General features: G+C 34.8%; 1 protein-coding gene across 1 annotated transcript in view; it reads right to left on the bottom strand.

Annotated features, from left to right (window-relative positions):
• LOC144450139 (uncharacterized) overlaps positions 1 to 23858 on the bottom strand; it is a 110647-nt gene that overhangs the window by 68209 nt on the left and 18580 nt on the right. The window contains 19 exon segments of the mRNA XM_078140706.1: positions 824 to 946; positions 1887 to 2009; positions 2525 to 2647; positions 2874 to 2996; positions 3914 to 4036; positions 4580 to 4697; positions 5332 to 5335; positions 5337 to 5478; positions 6753 to 6878; positions 7785 to 7916; positions 8757 to 8885; positions 10389 to 10637; positions 11802 to 11976; positions 12459 to 12658; positions 13748 to 13936; positions 15116 to 15263; positions 19160 to 19315; positions 19639 to 19746; positions 23358 to 23569. Coding sequence (XP_077996832.1) covers positions 824 to 946; positions 1887 to 2009; positions 2525 to 2647; positions 2874 to 2996; positions 3914 to 4036; positions 4580 to 4697; positions 5332 to 5335; positions 5337 to 5478; positions 6753 to 6878; positions 7785 to 7916; positions 8757 to 8885; positions 10389 to 10637; positions 11802 to 11976; positions 12459 to 12658; positions 13748 to 13936; positions 15116 to 15263; positions 19160 to 19315; positions 19639 to 19746; positions 23358 to 23569 — 2703 coding nt within the window.

The raw sequence follows: 23858 nt of genomic DNA, 5'->3' as shown, positions 1-23858 counted from the left end.
ATAAACATTTAAAAAGACAATTTCATTCAAATATAAACTTTATCTTAAATATCTTCAGATTCAGATTCAGATTTGATATAGAGTTTCATATTTTCCAACTACCCCATTTTACATTCTTTGATGTCTTTTAGAAGGCAACACTTACATCAACCTTGCAAAGAACTTGACCATTTGTAATACTAGTATGTCCTTGCTATGAAATCGTCAGCATAATGCAAGAAAATACACATTCATTCAAATGCTTCTAATTTAATGATATCTACATATGATAATAATGATATTGATTGATTGATTGATTGATTGATTGATTGATTGATTGTTTGACGATATTATACCACACACTACAGCATACAGCATATCATACTACACAATGTAGCAATTAAGATGTCCAACTTTTCTGAAGCACAATTCTCTCATATCATGCTATACAATGTAGCAATATAGCAAATGATATGCAAATGAGAACACAATAGTTCACTACACACAAAATTGCGTGAAATTTGCCATTTCAGTTAAGCATTATGTAATAATAATAGAACCCCATGCAATGTGAGTTCCAGTGTGGGTTCTCAGGGGTATTTGCACTCGTGCATGCCATGTTTTCTGCTGCACTTTCACTCACTAAGCTTGTGAAAGTATGGGTGCAGAGAACACTGCAAGCACTCATCCAAATACCCTGAGTACACCACACTTGCACTTGCATGTCATGGAGTTAATTCTTTCATATTCTATTACTTCATTATTTGTTGCTCTATATGGTTGTTATTCTTTCTTCTGTGGTATGGTTATTTGCATTTAGCAAAACACAATAAATTGAACCTACCAAAGCAGTGTCTTCCATCTCCAATGTAGCCATCGTTACAGATACAAATGTACGATCCTTCTGTATTTGTACAGTTTGCATTGGCATCACATTTATCAGTGTTGGTACTGCACTCATCAATATCTGTGGGTTTTTGTATGCAAATAGAAATCATGAGAATTTCACAGTATTACGCTAGTCTGAAAGTTTGTGTTGTTAGTCCACAAAATTGCGTAACCAGTGGTTACTTGCTAGAGTTGGAGTTGTTAGTCCACTTACATAACCACTAATAGTGGTACTTGCTAGAGTTGGAGTTGTTAGTCCACTTACGTAACCACTAATAGTGGTACTTGCTAGAGTTGGAGTTGTTAGTCCACTTATGTAACCACTAATAGTGGTACTTGCTAGAGTTGGAGTTGTTAGTCCACTTACGTAACCACTAGTGGTGGTACTTGCTAGAGTTGGAGTTGTTAGTCCACTTACGTAACCACTAGTGGTGGTACTTGCTAGAGTTGGAGTTGTTAGTCCACTTACGTAACCACTAATAGTGGTACTTGCTAGAGTTGGAGTTGTTAGTCCACTTACGTAACCACTAATAGTGGTACTTGCTAGAGTTGGAGGATATAGTCCACTTACGTAACCACTAATAGTGGTACTTGCTAGAGTTGGAGTTGTTAGTCCACTTACATAACCACTAATAGTGGTACTTGCTAGAGTTGGAGTTATTAGTCCACTTACGTAACCACTAGTGGTGGTACTTGCTAGAGTTGGAGTTATTAGTCCACTTACGTAACCACTAATAGTGGTACTTGCTAGAGTTGGAGGATATAGTCCACTTACGTAACCACTAATAGTGGTACTTGCTAGAGTTGGAGGATATAGTCCACTTACGTAACCTTTATAGACAATGTTGCTGCAATGGATTGAACATTAGACTGAGATTGAACACAAGACATATATTTTATATTCCACGCTGGTCATGTGACTTTTGGAAATAAGTGTAAACTGAGAATGTAAATTACTAATGTTAATTGGCTAATGTATTATGCAAAAATTAACTATAGACAAACAGAATATGTTGTACCGTAACACACTGTGCCATCTCCCTCGTAGCCAATCAAACAGGTGCAGACAAAACTACCATAGGAATTCTTACACATAGCATTATCACTGCAACCATGGAGACCATGTACACATTCATTCTGATCTGAATGTATAAAGAATAAAGAAGATAAGTTATCTCATGACATATCATTTCTGTCCCCCTAGCAGTCCTTTTGTTTCCTAAATAATCTATCCAACCCATTTCATTTTACTGTCAGACACTTCCTTAATAGACTGGCGCCTACATTCCTTGCTTCACCACACATAAACTCTATGTTTTTGTCATGAACATACACCAGAGAGTGCCAAGAACTAGACACATCATACAAAAGACAAAAAAATATGAGTGACATAAGGTCCCCTGACACATCATACAAAAAAAAACAAGAAAAATACAAGTCACATAGGGGGCCTTGTCACTATGACTCAAAGTCATGTCACGCCGCATGTCTGGCTAAATGAGAGAAACTATGGGATAATAATATGATAATAACTTATTAACATTAATTTCAGAAGAAAATTGAGATATTAATGGAGATTCTGACTACAGTGGCATAAATTCCATATTTTCTGTTTCATCATGTTTAATTTGGCTTACACATGGTATTTTATACTCACCTAGACATACATAACCATCACCATTATAACCAGCATCACATTGACATCGGAAGGATCCAGCAGTGTTTACACAACTGGAATGTGATCCACACATGTCAATTTCATATTCACATTCATCCAACTCTGAAATTATAAGTTAACAAAAACAATAAAAGACATGTTTCCATTTTAGTCGTATTTAATATAATCATGGTATTGTTGAATAGACTGGAATAAAGCACAATAAGCTATCACAGTGTCCATTTGTGGTTGTAATTTGTAACAAACGTAAGTTGTGTGAGACATTAATACATCATACGGAATTAACTGAAACTCTAATATAGTTATTTTAGTTTGGGTAATAACTCACCTTGGCAATGATCACAATGTCCAGCATAGCCTTCAGAACATTCACATTTAAATCCATAGGGTAGGTCTCTACAGAGTGCATTCTCCTGACAATTATCCTGTCCAATATCACATTCATTGATACCTTTTGGAATGTGAAAAGAAATAGCATTTAGATGTTAATACTGTTTTCTTGACAAGAGAATTTCTTTGCAAGAAATTAAATATGAGAAAAATTATGCCAAGAATAGTAGTAATTTATTGTAATAAAAAATTATTCTCAGAAAGGTCATTTGAATTAATGTGCAATGATGATGATAATAAATACATAAATACACAAAATTTGAAAATGTGTTCATTTTTTTCTATTGGAACAACATAGGACATTTGATTTGATCACAAATTAACACTTACTTGTGAATACACAAAGAGTAATGAAAATATCACATTTATAAAAATCATAATAATCACATAATAATAAAATTCATTAATCATATTAATCATCATTATATTAATCAATAATAATCACATAATAATAAAATTCATTTATCATATTAATCATCATTATATTAATCAATAATAATCACATAATAATAAAATTCATTAATCATATTAATCATCATTATATTAATCAATAATAATCACATAATAATAAAATTCATTAATCATATTAATCATCATTATATTAATCAATAATAATCACATAATAATAAAATTCATTAATCATATTAATCATCATTATATTAATCAATAATAATCACATAATAATAAAATTCATTTATCATATTAATCATCATTATATTAATCAATAATAATCACATAATAATAAAAACAAAAAAAATTGATGGTAAACCAAATTCATTTTCAGAAAGACAGAGATCAAGATTAATTCATTAGACTTCACAAAATATGTTTAGAAATAAATTTTGTCGTTTATCTTAAGTAACTGTTTACCTGAGAAAGAGTAAAATTGCAAGCTTGTAAGAAATGTATCAATAAAAATAATACTTATTAAGCTTGACAATGAGCTTTGCAAGTAAACAAACATGTAAACAAACTTACTATGGCACATCCTGCCATTACCAGTGTATTCTTTTGGACAACAACATTGGTAACTGCCAATTGTGTTAATACAGGTAGCATGGGTGTTACAATCATCTGTCGCTTCACTGCATTCATCAATATCTATCAAGGAGTAATGGAAAAAAAATCAGATGTTCTCAGTCTGGTACAGTACATATGATAAGAAAAGAGCAATCAAAATAATCATTTTAACTTTGCATAAAGGAAGATTATATAATATAGGTCTGTCTGTCTCTCTCTCTCTCTCTTTCTCTCTCTCTCTCTCTCTCTCTCTCTGTCTCTGTCTGTCTGTCTGTCTGTCTGTCTGTCTGTCTGTCTCTCTCTCTGTCTCTCTCTCTGTCTCTCTCTGTCTCTGTCTGTCTGTCTGTCTGTCTGTCTGTCTGTCTCTCTCTCTCTGTCTCTCTGTCTGTCTGTCTGTCTGTCTGTCTGGCTGTCTGTCTGTCTGTCTGTCTGTCTGTCTGTCTCTCTCTCTCTCTCTCTCTCTCTCTCTCTCTCTCTTCTCTCTGTCTCTCTGTCTGTCTGTCTGTCTGTCTGTCTGTCTGTCTCTGTCTCTGTCTCTGTCTGTCTGTGGCTGTCAACATGTGAATTCACTCAGACACTCTCAAATGTCTATGGTTAATTCAACATCAAATTAACTTTAATTACCATTGCATGTTTTACCATTACCAGTAAATCCATCCCAGCATTGACAAATATAACTACCATCTGTATTAGTACAGTCTGCATGAATGTCACATGGATTCTCACCATTGGTACACTCATCCTTGTCTATGAAAGTAGAAATTGTCATGATGGATATGATGTCATAGATTGTCATGATGGATATGATGTCATAGATTGTCATGATGGATATGATGTCATAGATTGTCATGATGGATATGTCATAGATTGTCATGATTGATATGATGTCATAGATTGTCATGATGGATATGATGTCATAGATTGTCATGATGGATATGATGTCATAGATTGTCATGATGGATATGATGTCATAGATTGTCATGATGGATATGTCATAGATTGTCATGATGGATATGATGTCATAGATTGTCATGATTGATATGATGTCATAGATTGTCATGATGGATATGATGTCATAGATTGTCATGATGGATATGATGTCATAGATTGTCATGATTGATATGATGTCATAGATTGTCATGATGGATATGATGTCATAGATTGTCATGTGAACATGTGTGTGCACACTTGGAAAATAATAAAAAACAATTGTCAACTTGCTTGAAAAGAGAATGTTAGTCCAACTCCTATTAACATTTTTTTTAAATTTCAGAAGAACCAGAAGCAAACTTCCATACAAGAAGTTTTGAGATAATTGTGCCATGAGGAAATTTATTTCTGTGAAATTCTTCCCAAGATGCCGTAACTTCACTTACCTCTACATTCAGGTGGAGTTGAATAATGTAAATAGCCTACATCACATATGCAAATACTGACATCATCCTGTAGAGTTGTACACTCTCCTCCTTCACCACAGTAATACAATGGATTATCATCACAATCATTTGTACCAGGTCCAGGAACTGTTCATAAAATTATAAAGATTTACGGCGTTAGCGGTAAAGCAAGCAAACAGACCGAACAGTTTTTGATAATTTAAAAGTATATCTACTTGAACAGTTTTTGATAATTTAAAAGTATATCAACGTGAACAGTTTGATAATTTAAAAGTATATCTACCTGAACAGTTTGATAATTTAAAAGTATATCTACTTGAACAGTTTGATAATTTAAAAGTATATCTACTTGAACAGTTTGATAATTTAAAACTATATCTACCTGAACAGTTTGATAATTTAAAAGTATATCTACTTGAACAGTTTGATAATTTAAAAGTATATCTACCTGAACAGTTTGATAATTTAAAAGTATATCTACTTGAACAGTTTGATAATTTAAAAGTATATCTACCTGAACAGTTTGATAATTTAAAAGTATATCTACTTGAACAGTTTGATAATTTAAAAGTATATCTACTTGAACAGTTTGATAATTTAAAACTATATCTACCTGAACAGTTTGATAATTTAAAAGTATATCTACTTGAACAGTTTGATAATTTAAAAGTATATCTACTTGAACAGTTTGATAATTTAAAAGTATATCTACCTGAACAGTTTTTGATAATTTAAAAGTATATCTACTTGAACAGTTTTTGATAATTTAAAAGTATATCTACCTGAACAGTTTGATAATTTAAAAGTATATCTACCTGAACAGTTTGATAATTTAAAACTATATCTACCTGAACAGTGTGATAATTTAAAACTATATCTACCTGAACAGTTTGATAATTTAAAAGTATATCTACCTGAACAGTTTTTGATAATTTAAACGGTATATCTAGCTAAACAGTTTTTGATAATTTATACCATTTCTAAAGTTGTCTCACTGGCTAGACTGCTACATGTTTGTATCTGGCATATTTTACACTTTAAGGTCTACCAAAATGTATATACATGTACATCTTTACTCATATGCATGCTCTTGCTGTTTGTTTGTTTGTTTGTTTGTCCTTTCTCTTAGACATACTTATCTCTCTGCAAGGTGTTTGTCGGTCTGTCTGATGTTTTATCTGCCTGGTATATTATTGTATTGCTGTTTGTTTGTTTGTCCTTGCTCTTAGACATACAAGGTGTTTGTCGGTCTGTCTGATGTTTTATCTGCCTGGTATATTATTCTATAGCTGTTTCTGCATCTACATACATACATACATACATAGCTTTGCTGTAATACTTATTCTGATTCCCTTTTCTCTAAGTATGTACATTTGAGAGTTTGATATAAGTTGGATTACCTTCACAGACTTCTCCTGTACCGAGATATCCTTCTTTACAAATACAGATATAAGATCCAGGAGTATTTGTACAGTTAGCCTGTGGACTGCATGAATTCAAACCATCCTCTGCACATTCATCAATTTCTATCAAGAGTAACAGAAAGCAGCTTGTAGTGATCTTTATCTTTATTTAAATCTCTCAAACACAATTTGACCATTTGGTCAGTAGCTAATTTATTGGGATAATGGGCTTGACTGTTTAATTTGACACAATGTAACTTTTTATCCATTCAAATTGATGCAATTTAGCTAACAAATACCGTACCCAATCATCTTTGATAATTCAGATATCAATATTGCAATAAGTATATAAATGTTAGAACCGTTATATGTACATGATATGTACACAAACAAATAATCTAATATATATATTAGAAGAGGGACATACTAATTAGCATCAATTAATGTATAACAAATAACTTGAACATGTATGTGTCTCACAAATATCATTATTACAAACATTGTCATGGCTACATTTTATGAGGCAAAATATTTAGTTCTAATCTCAGATTTCAACAGTATGATAAATCATTATCTACTTCTAATCTCAGATTTCAACAGTATGATAAATCATTATCTACTTCTAATCTCAGATTTCAACAGTATGATAAATCATTATCTACTTCTAATCTCAGATTTCAACAGTATGATAAATCATTATCTACTTCTAATCTCAGATTTCAACAGTATGATAAATCATTATCTACTTCTAATCTCAGATTTCAACAGTATGATAAATCAGTATTTACTTCTAATCTTAGATTTCAACAGTATGATAAATCAATTTTTATGTTACTCTAAATAATTCTATCCCATTTCATACAACTGCAAAGACGACAGCTTTTACAAAAGCTTTCAACTTGACTCCCTAGCCATGTTTATCTCTATATGCCTAAACGGGGGAAGAAATGGCTTTATATATAATAGTAACCAACAGTATCCTCACATATAGTTGCATCATCTTTTAAACATTATAAAACATAAACCAACCTTCACAAACACTGACACCATCTCCATTGTACCCTCTTATACATGAGCAATCAAAACTACCAATATTGTTCTCACATATCGCTGTACCATCTCTTAAACAATTGTGTGTATCTGAAGTACATTCATCGTTATCTGCAAGACAAAATAATGACGGTGATTAATTAATTAAGTGGCTTTGATCATTACTTATAATGTAATTAGCTGTTGTCAGTGGTTTGACAAGACTCATGTTTTTGACATTTTGTCTATGTATTTACTATACCATGCTGTCCATAGCATGTTGTATTGTAATGTGACATTCTGTCTATGTATTTACTATACCATACTGTCCATAGTATGTTGTACTGTAATGTGACATTCTGTCTATGTATTTACTATACCATACTGTCCATAGTATGTTGTACTGTAATGTGACATTCTGTCTATGTATTTACTATACCATACTGTCCATAGTATGTTGTACTGTAATGTGACATTCTGTCTATGTATTTACTATACCATACTGTCCATAGTATGTTGTATTGTAATGTGACATTCTGTCTATGTATTTACTATACCATACTTTCCATAGCATGTTGTATTGTAATGTGACATTCTGTCTATGTATTTACTATACCAAGCTGTCCATAAGTATGTTGTATTGTAATGTGATATTTTGTCTATGTATTTACTATACCATGCTGTCCATAGTATGTTGTACTGTAATGTGACATTTTGTCTATGTATTTACTATACCATACTTTCCATACCATGTTGTATTGTAATGTGACATTCTGTCTATGTATTTACTATACCATACTGTCCATAGTATGTTGTACTGTAATGTGACATTTTGTGCATGTATTTACTATACCATACTTTCCATAGTATGTTGTATTGTAATGTGACATTCTGTCTATGTATTTACTACACCATGCTGTCCATAGCATGATGTAGTAACTATTATTCTTCAAGAATGTGAAATTTGCTTACCTGTACATCTCTTCTCGTTCAATCTTGAGAATCCAGTCTTACAGTTACAAAGAAAACCACCAACTGTATTTTCACAGTCAGTACTGGTGGTATGGCAATCATCTCGGTTTTCTGTGCATTCATCGATATCTTTAAGATAATGCAAGATCATTACAAATTATCAAACCATTTATTACATGTCTTTGTTTATTGTTCGTATTACCAAACCATTTATTACATGTCTTTGTTTGTTTGTATTACCAAACCATTTATTACATGTCTTTGTTTATTGTTCGTATTACCAAACCATTTATTACATGTCTTTGTTTATTGTTCGTATTACCAAAAAAAGAAACCATTTATTGCATGTCTTTGTTTACTGTTCATACTATCAAATCATTTATTGCATGTCTTTGTTTACTGTTCATATTACCAAACCATTTATTTACATTATACTGACTACCTGATACCAGAATAAATTACATATTCTACCCTATGAATGTAATAATATGGTTGTATTTCTCAACATTCTGGGTACACTTTCCATCTGAAGGTGATATTTGCTATATTTCTATGGTTTTCATATATTCAAATCCAAAGCTAAACTAAATTAAAAAATACTGCCAATGGCGTTGTAGCACAACTGTACAGTTTGAAAAATGTTTATCCATTTGCTAGTCCATGCTAACAATAGGCCAGTTGCCTATCCAACCATGTTGCTATCTTTGAGATATACGCGATCATTTGGCTGTTGCTATGGGCTTGGTCATGTTGCTGATATATTTGCATACATTTTTTGAATGTTTACTCACTTGCCTACCAGATGATGTTGTTATTTGAGCAAAATATACTGCCATTCGGTTGTTGCTAAGGTCGTGGTCATGGTTGCTAGAGCCAATTGTGTCAAAATATTTTGAAGAAAATCTGCAGAATAACACTTCTAGAAACATCTCACCAAGTTTCAGTCTCATTGACCAAGTACTTTTTGAGATAAATTTTTGACCAAAATTCACATTTTTATACCTAATTTACATATTACTGATGAGATCATTATATGCTCAATATTTCTTCATCTATACACCCACAGATGCATCCCTAGTTTTGGAATTATAGGTTTTTGACCAAAAAGACACATTTTTAGCCCTAATTTGCATATTACTAAGGGAATCATCATGTCATGAACAAATCTTAATTAACTCACATCTAAGGATGTTCCCATCAAATGTCATGCCAATCTGCCCAGTAGTTTTGGAGTTTAAGTTTTTTTACCAAAAATCACATTTTTGACCCAAAACCCACATCTCTGATGCAATCATTTTCATTTGAACAATTTCCCAACTACACACCAGAAGTAACATGATCACCAAATATCAAAGCAATCGGTCCAGCAGTGTTTGACTTTAAGTTGTTTACACACACACACACACTCACACACACACACACACACACACACACACACACACACACACACACAGACAGACAGACAGACAGACAGACAGACAGACAGACAGACAGACAGTCAGACAGACACTTTGCCATGCCTATAGCACTACTGAACCTTCAGTTCATTTGTGCTAAAAATGGATTAACTGTTTGATATATTAGTATATTTGTGTTTTAAAATATTTGTATCCAAAAAAAAAAGACACTAACCATCACACACTGTTCCATCGCCACGGTAACTGGCATGACATGTACATGTAAATGAACCAAGGGGAGTGTTGTTACAATGAGCATTGTCATCACAATTATGAGTGCCTTCTAGACATTCATTGATTTCATCACAGTCATAGCCATCACCTCGGAAACCTTCATTGCAAGCACATTCATAACTTCCCTTGGTGTTTGTACACGTGGAGTACTCATGACATTCATTTGTACTATTAGTGCATTCATCAACATCTGTAGGAGAAAATATAATCAATAAACAACTTTACATCAGTTTCAAAATGGAAAGAAACTTTTTTTTGAACACATTTGCCATCTTGAATAGTGTATCATGGGTAAATGTAATGCCATTCGATTGACCATCAGACAATCTTTATTATTTATTTTTTCTTTAATTCAGGCCACCAAGATGTCCCATAAAAATATAAAAAACATACAAACACAAAGAAAGAGACAGATAAAATAATATTAAACTAGCAACTATCTTGTAGTATACATGACAATCCTATACTTTTTCCAAAAGTTTGAAAGAAAGTATGCATCAGAGTCTATGCAGATTCGAATTAAAGTATTGCGACTCTCTACAATACGTCTGTTAAATGTATACAGCAACTTTCGGTGGAGTGATGAACAATTCAAAATATCACTGGTTACACAGATATTACTAATGCTGACTGCACCTCTTAGGTCAAATACTAATCACATTGTGTTGTTATATGCCACTTTTAAAGTATGTATCATCCTAGTACTATAGTTACACCAAACATCAATCAAACACAATCACTGCGGTCAGACTACAATTTGTTTCATTCGTTTTTAACAGTTTTGTTTATGAGAACGCTTTAAAATACTGTACCTCAGATTTGGTATTGTTGCAATTATTAATAATCTCTTTTCAAACATGCAGTCATAAAACTGACAAATGGTACACACACACACTGTAATATTATCTTTTTGTATTCCTGCAGTTCCTATTGTTTCACTTAGACAGTAAAAATCCACCAACTACTTGATGGAGAAGGGGGGGGGGGGGATTTAGTGGGGGGGGGGGTAGTGGGGGGGTTTAGTGCTTCATTTTATTTGGTGTCACAAGCATGGTTAACATTCGTTGGTCATTCTAAGGGATGAGCAATTAAAGATGTCAATTTTCCAACTGAATTGTGAATTATGTTTTATTTATTTGACATCAAATATCATAATACTAGACATAAGTTCTATTTCAGAATGCAAAGTATAACATTATTACCAGGTATGTAAGGATCCCAGAATTGACAAAGTCCAGGTAGGAGCATTAAACACTTCCACATGTAATTTGACACACACTTTGCCATTTTCAACTAAGTGAGTATTGAGCATTTTCAATTTTGGGACCCTTATATATCTCTGATTACTACATACCATCACATGTATATCCAGTGCCGTCATAACCCTCCTCACAATGACAGCCAACAACGCCATCTTGGGTACCACAGAAAGCATCAGCATGACAATTAACAGGATAACAGTTAATTAAACCACCTGGTTCACACACACACTCTTCTTGACAGTTAGGGTCACCAATGATGTCATTGACCTAAAAACAGTCAACATTACATAAATCATTAACCTATTTAATAATCATTTGATATTCAGACTGACTAATTGGCAATTATCACATTGATTTATGTGTCCTGGAGGTTGTTGAAAACATCAAAAGTAGACAAAACTGTAGTGTGAGATCACTTTAATCAGAGCGACGTGAAAAGATATCATGGCACTCTACTATTAACAATTGACATATGTAACATGTGACACTTGACAAAACACTTACAGTTTATGTTTTAGTGGCCAAGGTTAATGCAAAACATTCTCATCTTGCTACTTAGTACAAGTATGGATTGAAAATGTGTGATATGTAAATAAAATTACTCTCTTCGGCATGATGTCATTCCTTTCAGTCTAATTTGTCACGATATAGACTTTTCATTTTAGAATTTCAAAACAGGTTAGAAAAACATTATTATGGCCCCGGCAAAGTATTCTCCCAGTTTAGCTTGTCAAGTGTGTGATACGTACCGAATAGTAAGAAGCACCATTATTTAGTTCACAACCACAGTTGTCAGGAGTAACACAATTATCGCCATCTTGATAAAGTCCCTCAGGACAGGTACATCCTTGGATACATTTGGTATCGCTACACGCAGGTTGAGTTCCACATGTCAATGGACAAGATGAAACACATGAACTCATTTGCATAGCTGCCGGACAGTCATTAGCTGTTTGATAAAAACAATCAATCAATCAATCAAACAATCCATCATTAACCAACCAAATCAATCAATCAATTATCCAACCAACCAATCACAATCAATATGTCACTCATGCAGTCATCACAGATCAACCATGAAATCAAATACATCATCAATTTGTAGTTCAGTCTACCTGACATATCTCATTAGTAAGTCTATCCTTTACACGGATTCACATCAAATATGTCATCAATTTGTAGTTCAGTCTACCTGACATATCTCATTAGTAAGTCTATCCTTTACACGGATTCACATCAAATATGTCATCAATTCGTAGTTCAGTCTACAGGACATATCTCATTAGTAAGTCTATCCTTTACACGGATTCACATCAAATATGTCATCAATTTGTAGTTCAGTCTACCTGACATATCTCATTAGTAAGTCTATCCTTTACACGGATTCACATCAAATATGTCATTAATTTGTAGTTCAGTCTACCTGACATATCTCATTAGTAAGTCTATCCTTTACACGGATTCACATCAAATATGTCATCAATTCGTAGTTCAGTCTACAGGACATATCTCATTAGTAAGTCTATCCTTTACACGGATTCACATCAAATATGTCATTAATTTGTAGTTCAGTCTACAGGACATATCTCATTAGTAAGTCTATCCTTTACACGGATTCACATCAAATATGTCATTAATTTGTAGTTCAGTCTATCATATCTCATTAGTTAGTCTATCCTTTACACGGATTCACATCAAATATGTCATTAATTTGTAGTTCAGTCTACCTGACATATCTCATTAGTAAGTCTATCCTTTACACGGATTCACATCAAATACATCATCAATGTATACATTTGTGCATTATTGTAAAAGCAATGTGAATCATGTGGACAATGTTTTCGTTGACATATCGCTATATAAATAAATTCTAATTCTAATTCTATGCAACAACAAAAATCATATCTTGGAATGAACATTTGACGATGTGACAATCTGACATGTTTAATTCATATTTTGCATCGTACTTATTGTGGAATCTCAGTTCTTGTCAAAATTCTAAATGAAGGAAAAATTGTTAAAATCATATCATACTTACAGCATTCAATATAATTCCAATACTCAACCGGTGGTCCACCTGCGTCTGCACATTGCTGGGCATAAGTACCCAATGGCTCACATACTGCATCCTCGTTCTCTTCTAAATATGCACAAGTATCGTACATGCAAGACTCATAATAATTAGCTGGTGATAGTTTCGGTATCTCGTGACACGGTGCAAAGGGTCCTGAAAATTATAACAAAGAATATTATTACAATTTGTTCTCTGTTCTTATTTAGATAAGTTCATAATTGTTAGAATGTGCTATTTCATTTACTACAAATAATGAAAAGAAAAGAATTGCTCAAAAAACAATCTCTGAAAATAAAACAAAATGTAATTCTAAACATCTGTATACTTAAGTCTAGTTTTAAAATGTCATTATATATCTTTGTTGCCCTTTTGAGGAGTTGATCATTGATGGAGGGACAAACAGATAGACAGACAGATAGACAGACAGACAGACAGACAGATCGACCGACCAACCAACAGATGTACAGACATATGGACGGAGGGATGAACAGATGACAGGCAGACAAACAGATAGACAGACAGAGACAGATAGACAAATAAATAAATAAATAAATAAATAAGCAAACAGACAAATAAATAAATAGATAAATAAATAACAAACAAACAAACAAACAAATAAATAAATAAATAAATAAATAAGCAAACAAACAAACAAATAAATAAATAAATAAGCAAACAAACAAACAAACCAACAGATGTACAGACATATGGACGGAGGGATGAACAGATGACAGGCAGACAAACAGATAGACAGACAGAGACAGATAGACAAATAAATAAATAAATAAGCAAACAGACAAATAAATAAATAGATACATAAATAACAAACAAACAAACAAATAAATAAATAAGCAAACAAACAAACAAATAAATAAATAAATAAGCAAACAAACAAACAAACAAACAAACAAACAAACAAATAAATAAATAAATAAATAAATACATAATATACATAATTTCATTTCCTGTGATTTTATGACAACTAAGCAAACATTAATACAATGTAATTTGGAGAGACTGTGATCACTGACAGATAAGCTTACTGTATCCCTTCATGTAGGAATTACACCATTGCATATGTAAATTTCACTATTTTGCATATGTAAATTGCACCATTTGCATATGTAAATTTCACTATTATACATATGTAAATTACACATTTGCATATGTGAATTTCACTATTTTGCATATGTAAATTACACCATTGCATATGTAAATTACACAATTTGCATATGTAAATTGCACTATTTGCATATATAAATTACACTATTTGCATATGTAAATTACTTGAATCAATCTCCATCAAGAATAATACTACACAGTAAATCTTACCTTCTTTATCAAGAATAATACTACACAGTAAATCTGCAGCTTCCTTGATGGCAAGATCACTTTCGCATGGATTAGGTTTCTGAGGCGTTGGTACACATTCTTCAGGATTTGATTGCCAGATATCACCTAAATGTATGGTGTCGTTTGCCTGTCATAATAATATAGATGTCAGTCAAGATATATGGGATAGAGTTTCCCAGAGATCAAAACATTCCTGTTTGCATTACATACATTGCTATGAGCAACCAGATCATTTTTTCCACTGTTGCTATGGAAACTAAACATATCCATGCCTCAAAAATGTCTGTGGTTTTAAGATAAATTCCTTGGAATTGCTTTGTTTAATTAGTCTACTTTACTTCTTAGAAATGTCTGCAGCTATTATTAGACAAGCAACTTTTCAAATTCATGAAGCCAGCCAAAATAGCCGAAACCATAGGTAATGTCCGGCCACAATCACAGGATTTGATTATGCCAAAAATCCTGGGTTTCCATGTTCAGTTTTCAGGGATTGCTAAGTCAAAATAATCATCTGTTCATCAGAAAATTCATGAAGCCTGTTCACAGACCAACTAGCCGAAACTTTACCCATAGTTAATATAACATCTGGCCGTTATATCAGAATTTGATGCCAAACATTCCAGGTTTTAAGTTTCCTAGGTTCCCTGTTTTCAGTTTTCAGGGAGTGCAGAAATGAAAAGAGTCCACAGTTCATTTAGAAATTGTAACATGTTTAAAAGAATCAACACTAAGGACTAAAGAGTTGACGTTTAAGCAAGTGTGTTACTGTGAGAGTACACACAACCCAAGTGTGTTACTGTGAGAGTACACACAACCCAAGTGTGTTACTGTGAGAGTACACACAACCCAAGTGTGTTACTGTGAGAGTACACACAACCCAAGTGTGTTACTGTGAGAGTACACATAACCCAAGTGTGTTACTGTGAGAGTACACACAACCCAAGTGTGTTACTGTGAGAGTATACACAACCCAAGTGTGTTACTGTGAGAGTACACACAACCCAAGTGTGTTACTGTGAGAGTACACACAACCCAAGTGTGTTACTGTGAGAGTACACACAACCCAAGTGTGTTACTGTGAGAGTACACATAACCCAAGTGTGTTACTGTGAGAGTACACATAACCCAAGTGTGTTACTGTGAGAGTACACACAACCCAAGTGTGTTACTGTGAGAGTTACACAACCCAAGTGTGTTACTGTGAGAGTACACATAACCCAAGTGTGTTACTGTGAGAGTACACACAACCCAAGTGTGTTACTGTGAGAGTACACATAACCCAAGTGTGTTACTGTGAGAGTACACACAACCCAAGTGTGTTACTGTGAGAGTACACATAACCCAAGTGTGTTACTGTGAGAGTACACACAACCCAAGTGTGTTACTGTGAGAGTTACACAACCCAAGTGTGTTACTGTGAGAGTACACATAACCCAAGTGTGTTACTGTGAGAGTACACACAACCCAAGTGTGTTACTGTGAGAGTACACATAACCCAAGTGTGTTACTGTGAGAGTACACATAACCCAAGTGTGTTACTGTGAGAGTACACATAACCCAAGTGTGTTACTGTGAGAGTACACATAACCCAAGTGTGTTACTGTGAGAGTACACACAACCCAAGTGTGTTACTGTGAGAGTACACACAACCCAAGTGTGTTACTGTGAGAGTACACATAACCCAAGTGTGTTACTGTGAGAGTACACATAACCCAAGTGTGTTACTGTGAGAGTACACATAACCCAAGTGTGTTACTGTGAGAGTACACATAACCCAAGTGTGTTACTGTGAGAGTACACATAACCCAAGTGTGTTACTGTGAGAGTACACATAACCCAAGTGTGTTACTGTGAGAGTACACATAACCCAAGTGTGTTACTGTGAGAGTACACATAACCCAAGTGTGTTACTGTGAGAGTACACATAACCCAAGTGTGTTACTGTGAGAGTACACATAACCCAAGTGTGTTACTGTGAGAGTACACATAACCCAAGTGTGTTACTGTGAGAGTACACACAACCCAAGTGTGTTACTGTGAGAGTACACATAACCCAAGTGTGTTACTGTGAGAGTACACATAACCCAAGTGTGTTACTGTGAGAGTACACATAACCCAAGTGTGTTACTGTGAGAGTACACATAACCCAAGTGTGTTACTGTGAGAGTACACATAACCCAAGTGTGTTACTGTGAGAGTACACATAACCCAAGTGTGTTACTGTGAGAGTACACATAACCCAAGTGTGTTACTGTGAGAGTACACATAACCCAAGTGTGTTACTGTGAGAGTACACATAACCCAAGTGTGTTACTGTGAGAGTACACATAACCCAAGTGTGTTACTGTGAGAGTACACACAACCCAAGTGTGTTACTGTGAGAGTACACATAACCCAAGTGTGTTACTGTGAGAGTACACACAACCCAAGTGTGTTACTGTGAGAGTACACACAACCCAAGTGTGTTACTGTGAGAGTACACACAACCCAAGTGTGTTACTGTGAGAGTACACACAACCCAAGTGTGTTACTGTGAGAGTTACACAACCCAAGTGTGTTACTGTGAGAGTACACACAACCCAAGTGTGTTACTGTGAGAGTACACATAACCCAAGTGTGTTACTGTGAGAGTACACACAACCCAAGTGTGTTACTGTGAGAGTACACACAACCCAAGTGTGTTACTGTGAGAGTACACATAACCCAAGTGTGTTACTGTGAGAGTTACACAACCCAAGTGTGTTACTGTGAGAGTACACATAACCCAAGTGTGTTACTGTGAGAGTACACACAACCCAAGTGTGTTACTGTGAGAGTACACACAACCCAAGTGTGTTACTGTGAGAGTACACACAACCCAAGTGTGTTACTGTGAGAGTACACATAACCCAAGTGTGTTACTGTGAGAGTTACACAACCCAAGTGTGTTACTGTGAGAGTACACATAACCCAAGTGTGTTACTGTGAGAGTACACATAACCCAAGTGTGTTACTGTGAGAGTACACATAACCCAAGTGTGTTACTGTGAGAGTACACACAACCCAAGTGTGTTACTGTGAGAGTACACATAACCCAAGTGTGTTACTGTGAGAGTACACACAACCCAAGTGTGTTACTGTGAGAGTACACACAACCCAAGTGTGTTACTGTGAGAGTTACACAACCCAAGTATGTTACTGTGAGAGTACACACAACCCAAGTGTGTTACTGTGAGAGTTACACAACCCAAGTATGTTACTGTGAGAGTACACATAACCCAAGTGTGTTACTGTGAGAGTACACATAACCCAAGTGTGTTACTGTGAGAGTACACACAACCCAAGTGTGTTACTGTGAGAGTACACACAACCCAAGTGTGTTACTGTGAGAGTACACACAACCCAAGTGTGTTACTGTGAGAGTACACACAACCCAAGTGTGTTACTGTGAGAGTACACACAACCCAAGTGTGTTACTGTGAGAGTACACACAACCCAAGTGTGTTACTGTGAGAGTACACACAACCCAGCTGACATATTTAAATGAATTTCCAACCAAATATAAGTTCCAATAATCAGCATTCCACAGGAATTAAAAACTTAATTACTATAGACAAAGACATGAAAACACACACACACACACACACACACACACACATACACATACACAAACACACACACATACACATAGACATACACATACACACACACATACACATAGACACATATACAGACACATACACACATACACAGACACACATATGCACACACACAGACACGTGTGCACACACACAGACACACACACACACACACGTATATACACACACACACAAACACAAACACATACACAAACACACACACATACACACATACACAGACACACATATGCACACACACAGACATGTGTGCACACACACACAGACACACACACACATACACACACACACACAAACACACATACACAAACACACACACATACACATAGACACATATACAGACACATACACATGTATACAGATAAAGACATAATAATGAAGTACTTACAAGCTGATTTTCTGGAGTGTAGTAATCGTTAGTTATATCACCATCATAGTCACCACAAAGACCACATACACCATCTTTATATTCACTTGAAATGCTGACTTCAGCTCTTGAACGTCCATTCCATCTAATCTCAAGACCAAATGTAGCCGTCAACACCTGAAATATAGATTTCAGTCGGAATGAGTTCAGAAGGTTACTTCGTAGTCAGACAAGACGTTTTATTTACTGCCTACTTGGGCAGCTGCAAAGATGTGTTTTTGTTTCTAAGCACTTGGCGTATTCCGATATTACGGCAAATTATTTTGTTCTGTTTTAAAATACTTTGGTATTGACATGACAATGTATAAGATAAGGGATTTGTTATCAAGGTTGAAACAATTAAAATATCAGTAGCTAGGAGTATAAAACAGGTGCACTGAGCATCTGGTTCTTTTCATAAACAATTCATGTGTGTCTAGTTTAAATGAAAATAAACTCACCACAAAGTTGCCACTACGTTTAATGCTAATGTCCTGGTTTGGGTTCGCTGGTAGCGTCACTGTGACATCATCCACTCGAACTTCTTTTTGTGACATAAATTGTATTTTCTAGTTCAACAGAAATATGGGGAATGGTTAATGTGTTTACATCATGTAGTATGTATTGCAAAAGATGTAGCTAACATTATGGTAGTTAGCTATTGCAAAAGACGAAGCTAACATAATAGTAGTATCTATTGCAAAAGACGAGGCTACTTAACATCATGGTAGTATCTATTGCAAAAGACGAGGCTACTTAACATCATAGTAGTATCTATTGTAAAAGACAAGGCTACTTAACATCATAGTGGTATCTATTGCAAAAGACGAGGCTACTTAACATCATGGTAGTATCTATTGCAAAAGACAAGGCTACTTAACATCATAGTGGTATCTATTGCAAAAGACGAGGCTACTTAACATCATGGTAGTATCTATTGCAAAAGACAAGGCTACTTAACATCATAGTGGTATCTATTGCAAAAGACGAGGCTACTTAACATCATGGTAGTATCTATTGCAAAAGACAAGGCTACTTAACATCATAGTAGTATCTATTGTAAAAGACAAAGCTACTTAACATCATGGTAGTATCTATTGCAAAAGACAAGGCTACTTAACATCATGGTAGTATCTATTGCAAAAGACGAGGCTAATTAACATCATGGTAGTATCTATTGCAAAAGACAAGGCTACTTAACATCATAGTGGCATCTATTGCAAAAGACGAGGCTACTTAACATCATGGTAGTATCTATTGCAAAAGACGAGGCTACTTAACATCATAGTAGTATCTATTGCAAAAGACGAGGCTACTTAACATCATGGTAGTATCTATTGCAAAAGACAAGGCTACTTAACATCATGGTAGTATCTATTGCAAAAGACAAGGCTACTTAACATCATAGTGGTATCTATTGCAAAAGACGAAGCTACTTAACATCATAGTGGTATCTATTGCAAAAGACGGGGCTACTTAACATCATGGTAGTATCTATTGCAAAAGACAAGGCTACTTAACATCATAGTGGTATCTATTGCAAAAGACAAGGCTACTTAACATCATAGTGGTATCTATTGCAAAAGACGAAGCTACTTAACATCATAGTGGTATCTATTGCAAAAGACAAGGCTACTTAACATCATAGTGGTATCTATTTCAAAAGACGAAGCTACTTAACATCATAGTGGTATCTATTGCAAAAGACAAGGCTACTTAACATCATGGTAGTATCTATTGCAAAAGACGAGGCTACTTAACATCATGGTGGTATCTCTTGCAAAAGACAAGGCTACTTAACATCATAGTAGTATCTATTGCAAAAGACGAGGCTACTTAACATCATAGTAGTATCTATTGCAAAAGACAAGGCTACTTAACATCATGGTAGTATCTATTGCAAAAGACAAGGCTACTAAACATCATGGTGGTATCTATTGCAAAAGACAAGGCAACTTAACATCATGGTGGTATCTATTGCAAAAGACAAGGCTACTTAACATCATAGTAGTATCTATTGCAAAAGACGAGGCTACTTAGCATCATGGTAGTATCTATTGCAAAATATGAGGCTACTTAACATCATGGTAGTATCTATTGCAAAAGACGAGGCTACTTAACATCATAGTAGTATCTATTGCAAAAGACGAGGCTACTTAACATCATAGTAGTATCTATTGCAAAAGACGAGGCTACTTAACATCATGGTAGTATCTATTGCAAAAGACAAGGCTACTAAACATCATGGTGGTATCTATTGCAAAAGACAAGGCTACTTAACATGGTGGTATCTATTGCAAAAGACGAAGCTACTTAACATCATAGTGGTATCTATTGCAAAAGACAAGGTTACTTAACATCATGGTAGTATCTATTGCAAAAGACAAGGCTACTTAACATCATAGTGGTATCTATTGTAAAAGACAAGGCTACTTAACATCATAGTAGTATCTATTGTAAAAGACAAGGCTACTTAACATCATAGTGGTATCTATTGCAAAAGACAAGGCTACTTAACATCATAGTAGTATCTATTGTAAAAGACAAGGTTACTTAACATCATAGTAGTATCTATTGTAAAAGACAAGGCTACTTAACATCATAGTAGTATCTATTGTAAAAGACAAGGCTACTTAACATCATAGTGGTATCTATTGCAAAAGACAAGGCTACTTAACATCATAGTAGTATCTATTGCAAAAGACAAGGTTACTTAACATCATGGTAGTATCTATTGTAAAAGACAAGGATACTTAACATCATGGTAGTATCTATTGCAAAAGACAAGGCTACTTAACATCATAGTGGTATCTATTGCAAAAGACAAGGCTACTTAACATCATGTTGGTATCTATTGCAAAAAATGAGGCTACTTAACATTCATCTATGTTTATTATGTCAATAAATGCAGGTCGTAATAAGTGCATCTTGCATTATTTTTCAATACATATAGAAACAGATAAATAATGTAACTATACCTTCACAAGGAACACTGTTTGAAAACATGGAAAATAATAAAATGGTGATATGGAATGTTTTGGCCTGTATTTCAAGCACCACAGAACCAGTGACGTAGACACAGGTTGTCATGATGTAGAACCACAGAACCAGTGACATAGATACAGGTTGTTGTGATGTAGAACCACAGAACCAGTGACATAGACACAGGTTGTTGTGATGTAGAACCACAGAACCAGTGACGTAGATACAGGTTGTCATGAAGTAGAATGACAGAACCAGTGACATAGACACAGGTTGTTGTGATGTAGTACCACAGGACCAGTGACATAGATACAGGTTGTTGTGATGTAGAAACACAGAACCAGTGACATAGACACAGGTTGTTGTGATGTAGTACCACAGAACCAGTGACATAGACACAGGTTGTCATGATGTAGAACCACAGCACCAGTGACATAGATACAGGTTGTCATGATGTAGAACCACAGAACCAGTGACATACATACAGGTTGTTGTGATGTAGAACCACAGAACCAGTGACGTAGATACAGGTTGTCATGATGTAGAACCACAGAACCAGTGACATAGATATAGGTTGTCATGATGTAAAACCACAGAACCAGTGACATAGACACAGGTTGTCATGATGTAAAACCACAGAACCAGTGACATAGACACAGGTTGTCATGATGTAGAACCACAGAACCAGTGACATAGATATAGGTTGTCATGATGTAGAACCACAGAACCAGTGACATAGATACAGGTTGTCATGATGTAGAACCACAGAACCAGTGACATAGACACAGGTTGTTGTGATGTAGAACCACAGGACCATTGACATAGATACAGGTTGTTGTTGTGATGTAGAACCACAGAACCAGTGACATAGATACAGGTTGTCATGGTGTAGAACCACAGAACCAGTGACATAGATGCAGGTTGTTGTGATGTAGAACCACAGAACCAGTGACATAGATACAGGTTGTCATGATGCAGAACCACAGAACCAGTGACATAGATGCAGGTTGTTGTGATGTAGAACTATAGAACCAGTGACATAGACACAGGTTTTCATGATGTAGAACCACAGAACCAGTGACATAGATACAGGTTGTCATGAAGTAGAACGACCAGGGTATATAATCCATATTTTCAGTTCAAAGACAATATAACTTAATTGGCTTGTGCCTGGAATAATGTCAAATTGTTAACAAACCTTATTGTAGATGTAGGCGACAACTTCCTTAGTCCATGCTACAGGAAAACCACGTTTCACATCTCCTCTGTTTTCAGCAAGTACTTTAAAATAAGGCGTCAGCTCTGAACAGTTTTTAGCCAAGACGTATGTACAATCTCCATTGTATGTATAGAACATTTTATCAAATGTTATATAATGTGGGTCACCAAAAGCCAGGCACGTTCCATACTCTAATGTAGGTGGAGATAAAACAAACATTATATAAAGGGGGTTACCAAAAGCCAGGCATGTTCCATACTCTAATGTAGGTGGAGATAAACAAATGTTACATAAAGGGGGTTACCAAAAGCCAGGCATGTTCCATACTCTAATATAGGTGGAGATAAACAAATGTTACATAAAGGGGGTCACTAAAAGCCAGGCATGTTCCATACTCTAATGTAAGGGAAGAATACTGACAGTGTCTGATTGGATAGTTAGAATATTGACAGTGTCTGATTGGATAGTTAGAATATTGAC

Source organism: Glandiceps talaboti, chromosome 19, assembly GCF_964340395.1.
Source record: "Glandiceps talaboti chromosome 19, keGlaTala1.1, whole genome shotgun sequence".
NCBI lineage: Eukaryota > Metazoa > Hemichordata > Enteropneusta > Spengelidae > Glandiceps > Glandiceps talaboti.
The sequence above is the reverse complement of the archived record's forward strand: the minus strand, read 5'-3'. Positions and strand labels throughout refer to the sequence as shown.